The 18,044-nt window shown below is 34.5% G+C and overlaps 2 protein-coding genes across 2 annotated transcripts in view; both read right to left on the bottom strand.

The window, feature by feature from the left end:
• The window catches only part of PDCD7 (programmed cell death 7), a 10,767-nt gene extending 10,464 nt beyond the window's left edge, over nt 1-303 (bottom strand). The window contains exon 1 of the mRNA XM_011363465.2: nt 6-303. Within this exon, the coding sequence (XP_011361767.1) occupies nt 6-258 (253 nt within the window). The 5' untranslated portion in view covers nt 259-303. The remainder of the gene's footprint in view (nt 1-5) is intronic.
• Nucleotides 304-4,494: 4,191 nt separating this feature from the next.
• The window catches only part of CLPX (caseinolytic mitochondrial matrix peptidase chaperone subunit), a 32,904-nt gene continuing 19,354 nt past the window's right edge, over nt 4,495-18,044 (bottom strand). Inside the window, exons 7-14 of the mRNA XM_011363326.2 lie at nt 16,114-16,290; nt 15,582-15,746; nt 14,667-14,755; nt 13,499-13,663; nt 10,545-10,844; nt 8,842-8,934; nt 7,453-7,559; nt 4,495-6,235 (exon numbers count right to left, since the gene is read on the bottom strand). Coding sequence (XP_011361628.1) covers nt 6,145-6,235; nt 7,453-7,559; nt 8,842-8,934; nt 10,545-10,844; nt 13,499-13,663; nt 14,667-14,755; nt 15,582-15,746; nt 16,114-16,290 — 1,187 coding nt within the window. The 3' untranslated portion in view covers nt 4,495-6,144. The remainder of the gene's footprint in view (nt 6,236-7,452; nt 7,560-8,841; nt 8,935-10,544; nt 10,845-13,498; nt 13,664-14,666; nt 14,756-15,581; nt 15,747-16,113; nt 16,291-18,044) is intronic.

Below are 18,044 nucleotides of genomic sequence, written 5' to 3'. Positions count from 1 at the left end.
GTAGAATGCGCCGCCGCTGCCGCCGCCACCACCACCGCCGCCGCGGGAGGCTTCCCCGGGGGCCCGGGGCTGCAGAGCCAGCGGGGGCTGGAGGAAGGGGGCGGAGGCCCCTGGAAAGGGGCCGGGCCGCTGGGGAAGAGGTGGCGGGAAAGCTGGGGAGGGCAGCGGCGGTGGCGGACAGCCGAATGGAGCGGGTGGCAGCGACTGCGGGGGCGGCGGGCCCGGGCGACCCGTGGCGAAGAAGGGCGGCAGAGCCATGGCCACCACCGAGGGTTTCTGAGAAGTGACAGGAATCTGAGTGGTTTCCCGAGACAGTGGATTCCGGGAGGAAGTGACGTAGTACCAAGAGCGACGCCAGTGTGACGCGCGGAGCCCAGAGAGCTCGGTGCATAAGGGAGAATTCATTCTGTCCTTCATAAATATCGTTCTTAAAGAGAGCAGGCTAGGTGCGGAGCTAGATGCTTTGCAGACAGTGAACTAACACACAATTCCTCTCCTCTGGTAAAACTACCTGTCTTGTAAAGAAAACGCCTTTAGTAATCATGCAAACAAATGTAAAGTGCAGCGGTGAATTTAAGTACAGTACTACCAAAGAAGAAAACAGGGCAAGAAGAGCTTATAGGAGAATTTGACAAAGAGGCTGGGTAAGGTTATCCTAAGGATTTGAGGCTCCATCTGAGGCCTGAAGGACAAGTAAGAGTTAAACAGAAGAAGAGAGAGAAGCACAATTCAGATGGGACCAGCATTTGCGAAAGCCCCGTAGTAGAAGTAGGTTTAGTAGGGGAACTGAAAGAATGCGGGTGTGATTGGAGCACAGAAAGCCTGAGAGGGAACCTGGTGATCCCGGAAGGTGGACAGAGACTAGAGCGTTCAGGATCTCATATTTTAAGAACAATGGGAAACCACTGGAGGATTTTAGGAGGGGAAAGGAAGGCTATGCTACATGATTAGATTTTTAAATTAAACTATTTAAGGTCATTGTAGATTCGTATGCGGTTGTAAGAAATAATACAGGGAGATCCTGCGTACTCTACCCAGTTTCTCCAAATGGTAATACCTTGCAAAACTAGTACAATACCACAACCAGGATGTTGGCATTGATACAGTCAGGTTGCAGAACATTTATTTCCATCACTTCCAGGATACTTCATTTGCCTTTTTATAGCCACACCCACTTCCCTTAACTTTTGGCAACCACTAACCTTTTCTGCAGTTTCATAACTGTCCTTTCAAGAATGTTATATAAATGGAATCATATAGTACATAACCTTTTGGGACTCTGTTGTCACTTAGCCTAATCCTCTGGAGATTCATCCAGGTGGTTCTTATCAATAGTGTTCCCTTTTATTGCAATAAAAGTGTGCAACAAAAGTGTGGGTAAAATTAAATCACACTTTGTTTAATCATTCACTTGTTGAAGGATATTTCCACTCTGGGGTTGGTTCCATTTGGGGGCTATCATGAATAAAGCTGTTATGAACATTTGTATACAGGTTTTTGTGTGAACACAAACCTTAAATTCTATGGAATAAATGCCCAGGAGTGCAATTGCTGGGTCATGTGTCAGTTGCATAGTTTTTTAAAGAAACTGCCAAATTGTTTCCCAGAGCAGCGGCACCATTTTATATTACCACCAGCAATATATGAAACATCCAGTTTCTCTGCATTCTGGCATTTTGCGATGTTATTTTTTTTAGACATCCTGATAGGTATGTAGTGATATCTCATTGTAGTTTTAATTTGCACCTCTTTAATGCCTAATTATGTTGAACATCTTTTTATGTGCTTGCCATCTGTATATCCTCTTCACTGAAATGTCTGATCAAGTCTTTTGCCCATTTTCTAATTGGATTGTTTTTTGACTCTTCAGATTTGAGAGTTCTTTATATATTCTACATATTAGTTTTTTACCTAATATGTGATTTGCAAATATTTTATCCCAGCTTATGTCTTTTCATCCTCTTAACAGGTTTTTTTTTTTCCAGAACTTTTTTCAAAAGTTCTTAATTTTGGTGAAGTCCAGCTAACCAGTTTTTCCTTTTTTGGGATGCTTTTGGAGTCAAGTCTAAAAGCTCTTTACTTAGCCCTAGATCCTGAAATTCTTCTCCTGTGCTTTTCCTAAAAGTTTTATAGGTTTACATTTAAGGCTGTGATCCATTTTGAGTTAATTTTTGTATAAGGCGTGAGACCTAGGTCAAAGTTCTCCTCCCATCCCCCCGCTCCCACCCTACTTTGGATGTCCAGTTGCCCTGGCATCACATGATTAGCTCTTTATTTTTTTTTAAAACCAAAAGTAATGGTTAACTCCTTGGGTAAGAGTCCAGTTCTACATCATGAAAAGAACCAATCAGAGCCTGACCCCACTTCCCAAGAGGCCTCTCCTATTTCTCAGAAAGTCTTTTATACTCTATATATTTCCTTGTATCTTATGTATCATATAATACTCTATATAATATTTAAAGGCTTCGGTTTTTATCTTAAAATTGTTAGGTATGGTATGGATATAACTTTATATTTTCTGGGTGAATACTGCCATTATCATTTATCGAATAGTCTTTTTCCCAATTTGAAATATCGCCATTTCCAATACTAAATTCGTATATACATTTGGGACCTATTTACGGACTTCACATTTTTTGCCATTGATCTGCCATACACTGAATGAAGCGGCGGCACCTCTTCATTCTTTCTATACGTTGGTTAAATGAAGAGGCTCTGGAATCAGTACTTGGGGATAAATTCTGGCTGTTACTAGTTGTATGATCTTGGAAAAGCTACTTAACCACTGGGCTTCAGTTTCTTCATCTTTAAGAAGGGTTGGTAATAGAAACTATCTCAGTTGTTGCATTAAATGTACAGAGTGACAGAGTAAGCACTGTATGTGTACATTACCATTTTGCTTATTTACCATTCTTATTTTTTTCCATATGAACTTTTAGAATCTACTTATGTAGTTTTGATTTTAAACTTTACTGGTATTTTATAAGAACTTTAGGTATGTAAATTAATTAGGGGTAGCAGATATTATAATACTGAGTTCCCCCATTGAAGAACATGGGATACCACTTTTCACAGAATTTGCAAAAATACCTACCCATCCACTCTTCCACTTCCACTGCTATCACCTTGGACCAATCCATCATCTCCTAGCAGGCTTATTACAATAGCCCCAAGTGTCCCTGACTCGATCCTTGCTCCACTACAGTCTGTTTACTCACACTGCAACCAGAATGGTTTTTGAAAACTTAAGTCAGATTATGTCATTTCTCTGTGCAAAACCTTCCAATAGCTTATCTCACTCTAGTTTACTGTGGAGGGAATTTGGGTTCAGGGAATTGTTTTGTGTGCTGATGAGAACTGATCTGAAAAACAGGAGGAAAGTGATAAGGTAGGAGATAGAGGGGCAAATGCTGGAGAAATGTCCATGAGTAGGTCTCTAGTCATATTTCCCATTTTCTTCAGAGGCTCCCCTTCCTGACAATCTAAAATACATCTTAAGATGTCCAACTTTTCTGCTTAAAACTCTTTTGATAATGGCCCACTCTACTTTCTGCATAAAATTACAACTTAACCTGGCATACGATATTCTATTGTTTTAAAATGTATGGAGCACCAAATATATGAAGCACTATGGTAGGTGCTGTTATAGTTAACAAAACAGACATGATCTTTACCCTGAAGTTATGTAGCCAGAAAGACAACTGAAAAATAAACTAGGCAGTGTCTAGATGCCGCTGGGAATGATTCAGAAGGCAAGAGATGAATAACGTAGTAGAGATACTAACAAAAAGAACTAAATGCCTTGAAGAATGAGAGGGGATGATGGGATCCCCACATAATGACGTATAGTGATTGTTTTGAAGGATTTTTCAGTTGTAACCTGAAAAGGTTGAGTGCCAAAGCAGGTGGGCTTATAGATTTGATGATGAGAAGATTACTTCTATCTTCTGATGGTTTCTCAATGACATGTGAGGCAAAGTCTTCAGCTGGAGAGGAGAATGTATTAACTGATCATTTCAGGGGAGTAATGTTAAGTCAAATTTGTTGCCTATATCTCAAGTTCCTAAAGCTCCCTAGTTGTTGTTTCACATTCCTGAAATTTAATTTTCATTATCGCTTTCTGGAAAATTCTTGTTCTTCCAAATCCATCTGAGCCCCCACCTTTGTGCCACCACACCTGGTACCTACTTACCTCACTTCCATTATTATGATGCACTGATGTTTGTTTGCTTTTTCTATTAGACTACTAAGCTTCTTGAAAACCTTGGTCTGTGTCCCTCCCTAGTGTGGGGACTGTGCAGGATATTTAAGAATTTTTAAAAAATATTTAATATAAGCTTTAATAACAGACTTTTTGTCTGTGGAATCTACAACTAAGAGAATTAGAGGGATATGAAAGTGCCAAAGATTAACCAATCACCAGAATAAAGCAGCTCATGATATTTGTGTCCTTTTAAAAATGTCACTGCATTATGGACACAACACAACACTGGCTTTCATTTAGTCCTTTTGTTTTATTCAAATGCCAAAATGTAAGTTTCAAGATACAAATCGTAGTTATACTAAGTTGTGTTTAATTTAAAAACATCGATTATGCTTTGTTAACAACTTCCAAAACCAAATGTAAGTTGTTGTGACTAAAATGTCTCCCAGTCCATTTCTGGATGATTACCCTTAATATATTTAGTAGCTATTCCAATTTTCACTCTACAAAGAGGAAAATGACACCAAGAGAGAAAGATAATGAACAGTTATATGAAAGACTTCCTGAGAAAAACTTTAACCATTGCTAGGGAGACTAAAGATACCTGTTTCTGTTCCATACTATAGCAACCAGGCTTAAACACTCTGCAAAAGTATATTTCTGATCCTACTCCAGCCATAAATAGATATTTCATGTCTCTTATTACATCATAAAAAGCCCAACTCTTCATCAACAGGACTTAGAATCTGCTAATAGCCTAAAGTTCTCTTTCTAAGGAAAAGGGGGTAAAAGGAACACTTGAGTCTATAAACTGAAAAATCCAAATATCCAAATATTTCAATGTACTCTGATTTAAACAATTTCAAGGAAGTTTGACCTGAATGAATAGTACAGATAATTGTGTTAACATTTTAGAAGAAAAATCTTAAAAGGTACCCAAATATTTTAATATTTATGGAAAGAAACGATTTTAATTTTTAAGTCCCCTAAACTCCTCCCGCTGTTTAGTTTTGTTACATAATGAAGATTAATAACTTATATTTTAGTGTGAACATATTAACTTCTGCTGATAGCAAAGCAAAGGTTTTCTTTAATGTTCTATGAAGCCAAAGAATTAGACAAATATCCAGCATGAAAAAAAAAAAACAACAACTAGCTGAGTACTTTAGGTAAGTGCACAATGTTAGGATATTTTATTTAGTTTAGCACATGGCTGTTATGGTTGATGGTGAATGCTACTTTTAGACTTAGATGTGATCTTTTCCTGAAGATTTAAAGCAGGCTTCAATTCTATCTGCTTACTCATGGTACTAAAATGCATTACAGATGGCAAATAAATCAGACAAGTCAGCAAGAGAATGGCTTTTTTTGTAGTACCAAATGGGAAGTTAGTGTCATACGTTAGGTAAGACTAAGAATACAGCTAAATAAACCATTAAAATATGAATCTCCAGGGTACTTTTTCCATGAAATTTTTAACTACCTGAAAACTACCTGTTCAAATTTTTTAAATGAATGAAATTCTAATATTTTCAGGAAACAAATATGGGTAGAAAAGGTTAAACTAAATAATAGTATCCCAACCTTCAATTTTAAAGAATTTATTTTCCCATTTGTAGAGTAACATTATTGTAAAATCCACAGTTATTGCAACACCTGCATTATTTAAAAGAACACCTAAGAATGTAACCATATTTTTAAAAAACTGAACCAAAATAATATACATTTTATCTCTGAACATTGTGTCATTAAAGTCCACATAATGTCTTCTGTATAAATCAATGTGATGTTACCTAATATACATGATCTGATTTTTTACCCTAAAGGCACCTGACCATGTATGATAACCAAGATAGATCCAATGCTTTTAATGTCAGACTGTAGAGACAGTTACAATCCCAAACACAAGGAAAAAGCTTTATATACAGAAGTCTGACAGTCTAGCTGTTTGCAGCATCTGCTTGGCGAGGCCATCCTTCTTCTTCAACTCCAGAGTCATATTCCTCCTCAGAGGATTCTTTTGTTGGAGCCCTATAATGAAAAACCATCGGTTTTTTAAAAAATAAAAATTATGGATAAACATGATTTCTGGATTCAATAAATTATTCTATTTCACTAGAAAAGCCACATGAAAAAGAAAATATTAAGTGCATTTTTAATATTAAGGTTGCAAAATAGGAAAAAAGTTTAAACCCTATGGCCAAGAGTTACAAGTAATTTTCCCAAATAAATGTTATTACTGAAATAAACTGGCAACAAGGCTTTAATTTTGAAGGCTTAAAAAATTCCATTTCTCCCGCAAAAAAATTAGAATCCATTATTTCAACTCAAATGCTTGACATTTAGCATATGTCTACAGTAAAGAAGATGACAGCTTTTGACCAAATCTGACTTGACTAAAATTGGTCAAAATTATAATCAGACCACAATTCCTTTATATATTAATGTCATTAAACAATGAAAATAAAAGATTGTCTCTTTGAATAACTAAGGTTGTTCAAAACCAGTCAACTGTCTTCAAAGTTATCTTAGAAGCAAACATAAAACATATCTTGTGACAGTTAAAACAGAAACCTAATTTTTGTGTAGGTAACATTAATGTCAAGCATTGTATAATAAATAATGACTGAATAGATCAAGTCAGTAAACTACAGCCTAGAGGTCAAATAAAGCCCATCATCTATTTCTGTAAATAAAGCTTTACAGGAACACAGACATCTTCATTCATTTATGGACTGTCTATGGCTGCTATTGTGCTATGAGGGCAGTGTGAGTAGCTGCCCTAAAATATTTATCTCGCCTTTTACAAGAAAGTTTGCTGACCCCTGGAATAAATAAATAAAGCAGTGAAAGATGTGTCAACTTTGTCAACTGATCTGATACAAATGAGAGAAAAATTACGGTCCACAAAGTTTTGGTTTTGTGAAAGACATGAAACAAGTCATTCACAAATTATAGAATTAGTAGCAAAATTCATTTAAATCTCTTCATCTGGATTACTTTGATCTCTTTTGATACTTCTTCCTCAGAGGAAATAAAATGGAGGCTAATTTTGAAGATCGAGTTTCAAAAAGATTCACAAATATTATTTTAGAAAACAAAGAACAATTTTTACAGAAAATTTGAGATTACTGCTTCCCTTATGAATATAGAGATTTTTATGCAATTTTTATGAAGACCAATAAACCACAGCAATAAAAAGCTGATCTTAAGTTTTAGATCTGTTCTAGCTTGACAATACACTTTACCGGATGTATCCTGGTTCCTTTTTTCCTTCTACTACTTCTTTGTCAACCTCCACACATACAATATCAGAATTAGGGACTTCGAACATTGGTTCTAGTAACAGCTTTTCCTAAAGAGATAAAAAGTAATGAATGACATGGAAAACTGTGGTTACATACAAAATACTTATATTCTATAGGCCACAAATAGAAATCATTAACTCAACACATATTACCGAGTCCCTATTATGCACCAGGAACTGAATGTTGAAAGTCAATGTAAAAGCTTTCATATTCTTCGTATTAAAACAGCTTCTAACTAAATTTAGAGAGAAATCATTCTATAAGGGAAGGCTATTTGTCTATAGTTCTATCTACTTAGGTCACCATGCACATACAAAAAGACTATACTTTTGGATTCAGATGTTTCTCAGAAGCATTCCTGGCATATTCTATGACCAAGGAGATCAACTGGTAATCCCTTACTTTGAAAATGATTTAATCCTAAATAATCTCTACTAAACTCTTCAATTTTGAACTATGATTTCAAAAGCATTTGTCTCAAGTGCTGCATATTTAAAGCTGTTCACTAAAGAAAACTAGTTTAGCCTACAAGTAAGGGCTGGATTATATTCCATCTTAAGGAAAATACTGGTTGAATACGTTAAATTTCCTAAACAAAGTCAACTATATCTTCTACTATTCTAGTTTGCATGTTTATTTAATCTGTCCTTAATCAGCAACACTTGAAGTCGAGGTCCTCATTAAAGAGTATAATCTCAGACTGCCTGTGATAAATGTGTAGTTCCAATCAGAAAGTCCTATTGAGATGAGAGAAGTAATATTAAGCAGTGAAATCCTTAAAAGAGAATAGGAACATGTGCTTGCTTTGGGAGCATATAGGAAAAGAGTAACCCACTGTACAACCAGACCTTGCAGGTAGGGGAGAGAACTCTGAAGAAGAGAGTAGGTGGCTGAAAATAGGCTGGGTCTCTAAGATTTGTTACAAAATAAAATAAAAACCAATGAGTTCAATACCATACTGAAGAATTCAGAGGTACAATGTTTTGTATCTGCAACTTAATTTCAAATAAACAATGAATGAGGATTTCAATGGGTCTGAGAAGGCATTCTGGAGCTTAGTCAAAAGGCCTGTATAGAATTTTCTGAAATTCTCTCTCCTTTGATCTGATTTTCTGTTTCATTAATTGTATTATCTGTTTTTTTGTTACAAATACCTTAAAGTTTCTTTTTAGGAAGAAGAAAGATAAAATCTGTGACAAAAAAAAAAATCTCAAAACAACACTTGGCCAATTCTCTGGATAAACTTTCAAAGGAAAAACACAGAGGCTTAATAGTCTCAAAACTCAGATCAAGAAATAATCTAATTTTTGTATAATAACATCAACTTACCATTATGGACCGAAGTCCTCGTGCACCTGTTTTTCGTTCCAGTGCCAATCTGGCTATTGCTTTCAAAGCATCCTCGGTAACATTCAGTTCACACTACAAATACATTTTAAAAAATGAGAACTTAAATAATACTTGATATTTTCCTAATATGATCATACAGCATTTATTTATCAACTATTACTACTATCTACTACCATTACTGGTCTTTTCAGAACAAAAAGGACCAATGCCCTGACTTTACAGATAGAAAAGTTCCAGAGGGTTAAGTATACTGATTCACTAATACTTAGAAACACAGGACCAGAATCTTTGTCTTGACTGACCCTGTTCCCTTTCAGACTAAAGCATTTTTAGACTATCAACTTCTTACTAGAAAATGTGCATTTAAAAAAGTGTTACTAACTCTCTCGTCCTATATAACAAAAGTAAAACTTTAGACAAGTCTCTCTAAATTACCAGTCATTTCAAAATACAGTTCAAATTATGGAGAATTTACTATTAAAAAAAAAAAATCAAACTACATTGGAACATTAGAATTCACAAGATCTTGGTACTAAACAACTTTTGGTTAATTTCTGCCTCTAAAAAATGTTAAATTTGAGTTATTCCTCTCATGGTTTTTTTTAACCCTGCCTTCAATCATCACCATTTGTTTCTATCAATTAATGTATAAGAAGGAATCAGTATTATGAATTTCAAGTTTGTCCTAGTCCTTGAAGAGGTTTTTTTCTAGATTAACATGGACTTTGTAGAACTTTATACAATATTTATTGAACCCATGTGTTATATATTAAAGACTGAATGATGAATTAGATACCTTCTTTGTTCTCAAGGAACTTAAGTCTATTGGGGGTTGACAAATTAGCAAACTACCACTTAGAGCATAGTGTATGCACATAGTATTAAGGGAACACGAAAGTGGGGGCATCTAAATAAGGCCAGAGGACCCCTGAAGGATTTTAAGGAGGGGAATAAAATAATTAGCTTTGTGTTTATTCATTCAATAAATAGTTAAGAACTCAATATCTGTTCGCTGGGCACTGTGCTCAATAATTTAAAAATGATCCACTCTGCAAGTGGAAGATGATATTTTGGTGGTGATGGTCAGAGACAGATTTGAAAGAGAGACTAATCAGGAACCAAATGCATGTGTCAAGGTGAAGAATGATAAATGACTTGAGGTAGTGGCAATGGAGGAGACTGACATTCGAGAAAGGGACACTGATATTTAGAGACACTAAGTTCATAAAACCCAAACCATTTTCAATATAATTGGATGTGTGGGCTTGAGTGACCTCCAAGTGTCTAGCTGCAGAGTCGTAGATGTGAGAACTAATAAAACTTTATAGAAAAAAGTATACATAGTATGTCACAACAAAAACATGGAGAATATCAAGGCTGAAGGGACAATCCTGTTTATCTGTCCTGAGGTCTGTTGAGAGTAGGCTGCTGGAATAATTTCTCTCTATATATATCCTTGGACTTTGAGCTACAATGACAATTTTAATTAAGAAAAAAATAAAACCAATTCTTAAATGTCTAAAATAACAAAGTGTACCTTCCCTGATTTTCCTAGATTGATTTTTAGTGAGGAATAGGCTAGTATTCCAGATGAAAAGGATTGCTTTTTAATTTTTGCTAATTTATGTAATTTTAATAGCAAAAATCCATAAATTAACTAAGTATGAAAAAAAAAATCTAACCTTATCCATGCTGAATAAGGCCTGGTACTGGGGAATAACAGCATTTCGTGGCTCAGTTAGGATTTGTACAAGTGTCTTCTCATCTAGGCTATGCAAAGGAACTACCACAGGCAACCGTCCCACAAACTCAGGAATCATGCCAAATTCAATGAGATCTCTGGCTTCTACATGACGCAATAATCGATCTTTTTCTTCAATGTCTTGGTGAGTATTTGATTCACCACTTCGATTAGCAAGGTCTGCAGCAGCTGCAGCCCTTCTGCCTTTCCCCAGATTAGATGGTGTTCCAAATCCAAGATACTGCCAAAGAAAAATGGATGTTATAAATAGCAGAATGAAGCTGCATTGTACTAAATACTTTGCATGCATATCTCATGTGATCTTGCAACAGAAGAAAGTTCTCTATTATCATTCACATTTTATAAATGAAGAAAATGGACCTAGAGAGGGTAAGTACCTTGACCAAATTCTTGCTGTGAGTGGTAAAGTCTGAATTCGAACTCAGGTCTATCTGCCTTCAGAATTGAGAACCTAATTACTATATAACATCCAACTCTCAAAGAATGAATTCTAGTAAAAGGAGATAAATAAGAACTATAAAGGGAAGCCTCTTAGAATTCACATAATGATGTTGCAAGGTTTTTCTGAGATCTCTAGACTAGTGTGAAGTCCAAAATGTATAAAAACTATGAAAATGGAGATAGTAATCTTTCTGTAACCAGAGTTAATTTTGTAATACTGTAAACAAGAGCAGTGCTTATGGGACAAGCAGTTTTATAACAAAATTATCCACAAGTGTCTTCAATCACTGCTAAGCATTCCATTCAAATCATGATTTGGGGTTGCATACATTAATCTATGAATTAAAATAATTTAAGATTAGATTTTATAAAAACATATAAGGATGACATAAAACAGGAATGCTAACTTTGCCGCAAAAGGCTGGGTATCTAAGGTGTTTGAATCTTGCTTCAGTCAATATAAAAGAACCATACTCTAGGCAATTCTCAGAGTGTTTAATCTGGATATGTCATATAGTCTTTGTCAAAAGTATAAGAGAAGCACATGATGTGAGAAAATAGCCTAAGTTAAAAATCAATTCCTCTGATTCTCCAAGCTGTGTACACAGTGTATTCAGAAAGCAAAATATCTTTTATTTAATAATTTAAACATTTATTAAGTATATATTATAGCACATATTATATATAATAAGGATATACAGTAATAAATATATACATATTATATAAACATTTATTAAGCATTATCATAAAACACTGGGGACACAAACCTAAAGATAGCCCTTATGCTAAAAGAGCTTACTTTATTAAAGTATCCTAGGTGCAATGAAGGACAACTGTACAGGAAACAGTGGCAGTGCAAAGGAAGAAAAGAGGCATATATAGGGGAGTGAAGGTAGGAGGTAATCAAGAAAACCTTCACAGAGGAATTGCCTAATTATTTAATAGACGGAATCTTAAAAGATGAACATGTATTTTCCAACTAGATCATCGTAGTTGAGGGCATGAGCAGGGCCAAGAGGAATAAAATGCAGGACTGCAAGCAGTTAGATATGGTTGGAATATAGGTATATTATTTCATGTTATACTCCTGACTTCCAATGAAAACAGTAACCACATGATGTGTTTAATTCTCTATAAAATCACTGAAGATTCTTATGCTTTTCAAAACTCTTATGTCTTTTCATAAAGACATATTGAACAAACCCTTTTTAAATTTGTCTCTCCTGAAGACTTCATATGACCTAAACCTTCTTTCTGCATGTTTCTGATCTCTTTTCTGACATTACTTTTAACTGTTCTTTGCTACATGTTTCTAGCTTAAAATTCTTTTTGGAATTATTAATTATAAATATCAGAACATGGTCCTTGCTTTTGGTTACAGAATTTCGAATATAAAATTCTCCCTCCCCTCAACACTCACTCACTCACTCACTCACACACACACACACACACACACACACACACACACAAATAATTTCTTCCTTACAATTTGTTAAGCTAATTTAATTTCAAAAGCAAAAATAAAACCCATAAATTAACTAATATGAAAAATAAAAATCTAACCTTATTCATGCCGATAAGGCCTGGTACTACGGAATGACAGCATCACATGACTCTGTTAGTATTTGTACAAGAGTTTTCTCATCTAGCCTAAGTAAAGGAATCACCATAGGCAACCATTTCATTAGTAGCATTACGTTTTTACTACTATGAAACTGCTACTGAAACTAGAAGACGCAAGGCCAAGGAGATTAAAGCAGGCAATATAGAATAAGTTGATCTATGACATATTCCCTTAGGTAGTAGAATATTATGTTATATAAAAGGGGTCATTTGTGGCTATTATGCAAAACACAAAAACACGGAAAATACAGGTATGTCCTGGGCTTCTATGTTGACATTATATTTATTGTAATTAATCAACAAATAGGTACTGCACTTGTACCTTGAAGACATGAAGAAGTTCTAATTAAAATCAAGGCTTATAAAACTATGTGGGATTCGCACTCTTCCTCCAACCCCCAAACTGCTTCCCTCCACTTGTGAATGTTAGCAGTGATCTATGATAAACTTTACGGGCAGGAGAAATGGAGACAAGCTCTTTATTTAGCCCCAGTTAATTGGGCAAGAGGAATGAATAGAAATTTTACTAATATAGCACCTACCTCAAATAATAAAAGAACTCTTCAGATGAAATATAAAACTGAAATCATCAAGTTATACTTTAAAAATGCCCATATATAGATGACATTTAGAAATCTTACTACTCTGAAATTTAAAATGTAACTAGAAAATATTTCTGGTATGCTCTAAGAAAATCTAACTCTTAAAAATCCACAAGTGGTAACCAGCAGTTATGAGAACAGAAACTGAGTGTCCATCTTCTGTAACTTCAAATGCTCCCTATCCCAGTAACCCCTCAGAAAAACTTACCTTTTCATTTTTCCTCCTGCTTATTATTCTGTCTAAACCATTGAAAGCACCAGATGCAACGAACAGAATGTTTGTTGTATCAACTTGTACTGTTTCTCCACGTAGTTTGCGGGAATTCTTTTCTGGAACATTGACTATTGTGCCTTCTAGTAGTTTTAATAAGCCCTAAATAAAGAATGAATGATTTATAGCATCATCATATAAGTATATTATACTTTAGATAATGGGAAACAATGGGGGAAATAATATGTGGTTATGGTCAATGAGCATAACTAAAGAAAACTCCCACATTTCTACAACTAACATGAAAATCTAATGCACTATCACATTCATAAGTTTATTTGGAATAGTTGCAGGATTCCTGATGTGTTCAGGAAACAGTCAATCTGAGGGGTTGTTTTTGATGGTAAAGACATAATTCTAACACAAAGATAGAATTATGACTCCATAAAGTGGTACCCAACCATTATGGGAACATTCAAAATTGGAAAATAGTTAGAATTAGTTACAAATATATAGAAATAGTTAAAAATAGTGAGCAAATGGTTATAATTCATATAAATTAAAATTCTATCCTATTCCTAGTATTAAACTTTGAGAACATTTATATTTTGAGATGCCTTATAAAAATGTCATTCAGCACATTTTATAAATGTGATCATACTTCTCTGTGTCTTAGTCAAAAAAAAATTTTCTTTACCCTGTATTTTATGACATAATTAGTTAACAGTAAAAGGTGAAGTTGACAAATATATCATTATGCCTTAAAATATGACTCTACAAGGAATGAAATACTATTTTATCCTCTCTTCTAACTAAGTGAAAAGATACAAGTGCATAGTTCATTTGTCTAGTTAAAACGAGAACTTCCTTTAAGGGTCCTCTAGAAATGTTTAACTTGGTCTTTGAGGAATAAAACCAACGAAAATTAAATTGCATTTTTTCTGTTCTTTAAAATATTTTTTATTTCATAAAAAAGGTAATTTGGTATTTAAAATTGACACTAGCTTTCTCTTAGGATCCAAAATACTTTAAAATGTTATGTGGAGTTTGGGGGTGGAGGAAATAAAACAGAATCCAAATGAACATGAAACCAAACGTACAATATCGGGAGGTTGATGCACTCCCCTCCTTTTAGTGGGCTTGAACAAAATATTCAACTGCTTACTTGCTGAACGCCTTCTCCACCTACATCGCGTAACTGATGAATGCCTGGCACACTGCCAATCTTATCTACTTCATCCAGAAAGACAATTCCTATAATTTAAGGAGGAGTCTATTTATAATATGAAAAAGATATACACAAGATAACCTCAGCTTTAAAAGACTAGGTAGGCAGCGAGCAAGGTTATTTGATCTTTGACACTTAACATACTCAATGGCTTAACGTTATAAAAATACACTGTATTTCTCCCATTCATTATTTTGTGCAAATGTTTTATAATTTATTTTAATAGAATATCACTTGGGTATGATGACCAATTCTCTCTGACAATCATTACCTACCCCACTCATGTTTTCAGGTTCTTTATTCTAGGAGCCGAAATAGAGGTATAGTGTGGAAGCAGGAAGTACATGCAGTGGCTTTCTTTTTCTCAACTATATTCTTGTCTTAAAGGAATTTGGCAAGAAGCTGTCAAGTTCTTCTTGTAAACAAGGACAGATGATAGAGATAGATGGGGAAAGGGGAAACGCAGCATCTATGACATTCTGCAGGTCAACAGGCTAATCTATTTCTAGATTCATCCTGTACTCTCCTGCCCTGGTCCTTGCTCCCTCCTCCACCTCACCCCAGCATTCGGAGTCTGGATAGGAATCAGAATAGAAAAACAATAATAGTACTAAGGGTCTAATGGAATAGTAATTTGGCCTGTTTTCACCTTCCTAGTCATCTAATGACAATAAGGCAAAGCAAACTTTGTAGCCCTTAGTCACTATGCAAGAAAATGTTTAACATACTATTACTTTTATATAATTATAGAATTTTACTCAATTCAAAATAAGAATTATATTAGCTCTTAATATTAGACTGTTTCCCTAATATACTATATCTGGGCACAGACAACCTATGCTGAAAACATACCTTGTTGTGCTTTTTCTACATTATAATTGGCATCTTGGAGCAGTTTGGCAATCACAGATTCAATATCTTCACCTACATATCCAGCCTGAGTCAAAGTTGTACAGTCGCAGATAGCAAAAGGGACATCAAGGCATTTAGCTAGAGTTTGTGCCAGCAGAGTTTTACCTACGAATAGAAACAGTAACTAAAAGTTTACTAAAAATATACTGACATATGATTTCTCTACAAAAATTCAAAATAAGTTTGAATCGTATATAATAAAAAATTACTGTTACATCTTTTCTCCATTATTATTTACATCTAATGGTTTTATTTTTATTATCTGTTAAGCGTCAGAAATTGGACTAAAGGGCAACACCAATGCCTCAAATTCAGCTTGAAGACTATATACAAATACTGATAATGTATCCATAAAACTGGCTTTAGATTTTTTTCTCAAGAACCAGGATCTCCCAACCATAAGGCACAGGTTACAGAATCAATTATATTCTATTTTTTAAAATTAGTACATATTTTTCTGCAAGGTATTTACCTGATCCAGTTGGTCCAAGCAACAAAATATTACTCTTTTCAAGTTTTATGTCATCATGGGAAGAATCCAACACTTCACCTCCTCGTTTTTCCTGAGGCATTTGTTGATTTACCTGTTGCTGCATTGATGCTCCTAAAGCATTACCATGTGGACTAATTCCAGCAATCTGAAGTAATTCTGAAAAAACAGCAAAGGAATTACTAGAGCTTCATTTGGTTTTGCTTGAAAAAATATCCAATAAAACCCTACATCTAAAATCAATCACTGATTGAGAAAATTTTAAATATTTTGACATTCTGTCTTATCTAAAAAGAAAGAAATTTTCCAATTATCTAGTGACAAATGTACAAGACACATGATTATTGAGGGAACTTCAGGCAAAGGAAATGGACTTTTTTTTATCTTCCCCTCCTTATTCATGTAAACCTGTATGAAGAATGCCTTTCACTCATGGGAAGGCAGTATATAATAAAAGAATAGTGCTTTAACTTTGGTCTTTCATCTCTAAATAGTTGCAGGACTTGGGGCAAGTAATATAAACTTTGTGCTGTTTCCTAATCTATAAATTGGCAATAATTCCTATCCTATCACTTTCAAGCATACGGTTGGAAGGTGTAAGAATAAAAGGCGATAGATTTGTAGGCACTTTGAAAGATAAAGATAAATTTTTTTTTTCAGTACAATTGAAAAGAAGCAGGGCTGTAGAGAAAGAGAAAATACTGAACTGAGAATAGGGAACTTGGTTCTAGTCTCAGTTCTGTAGCTGTGCAGCTGCAAGACCATGGCAACTCATTTAACTTATTGGGCCTGCTTCCTTACCTATAAAGTGAGAATACTGAGACCTATCACCTCTACAGTCTCTTCCACATCTAAAAATGATTCTGTGAGTCTACCAGAGAAACGGTAAGACTCACTATTCCCTGGCTCAATCTGAATCTCTGATTTTATAGGATCTCAACTGGATCTTTCTTGCCCCTTTATTAGATTATATATAAAAATGTAAGATCTAAATAATACACTCTAAGTGCATGTATAATATATATTTTATAACCTGAAAATATACTCAAATATGCTGTCAATACTATATTTATAAATTTGGGCAGATGGCTAGTGAAACTCGTAGTAAAGAAAAGTCCATAGTGAATATTTTGAAAGAAATATCATGTAATAAATGTAGTGATTTAATGTAATTTAAATGTTAACAGGTAATAGTATTTAAGAATTTAGGTAAAAGCCTAAGTTATATAGGCTTTTACATATACTGTATGTAATTACATATACTGTATATAATTACATATAGTAATTGCCTTAGAAATTAAGATTTTTAAAGATTAAATAAAATTTATTATCATGTATAGGTTAGTCTTGTCCTGTGTGAGGTTTTAAATTCTAAAAGTTCTAAGTCTAAATACAGAATGCTTAACTAGATGGGACTGATACTACTGTTGAGTGATCAGTTTATCAGTGGGGTCCCTAAAAGGAAAATTGAACAAGACAAATTTTAATTATCACTCTCTCTTTGCTGAAGGAAAGAATCTCAATAGTATTTTCAATTGTCCAGATTTGTAAATATCCGTATTGCTCAATTCTCAGCATTTGAGCTATCCGAAGTCATATCATACTTGCTTATATTTTCTGAATATTTAGGTTGTTTCTAATAAATGAGTTAAGAACATCAGTACTTTCCAATACATTATTATTTTAATCAAACCAACAGATAAATCTTTAGCAGACACAACTATTATTAAGGTCCTAGTCCATCTAGCTGTCACTTTCAAACTATCTTAGCATCACATTTAAGGTAAAGGGTTATTATAGTCATCAAAAATAATAGGCATCTAATAAACATGTGAATTTAATTAAATTTTGCTACATTTGAGGGTTAATGATTAGTGACTGATTCACAATGCTACCTCATTACAATCCACATT

Source organism: Pteropus vampyrus, unplaced genomic scaffold (genome assembly GCF_000151845.1).
Source record: "Pteropus vampyrus isolate Shadow unplaced genomic scaffold, Pvam_2.0 Scaffold85, whole genome shotgun sequence".
NCBI classification, from domain to species: Eukaryota; Metazoa; Chordata; class Mammalia; order Chiroptera; family Pteropodidae; genus Pteropus; species Pteropus vampyrus.
The sequence above is the reverse complement of the archived record's forward strand: the minus strand, read 5'-3'. Positions and strand labels throughout refer to the sequence as shown.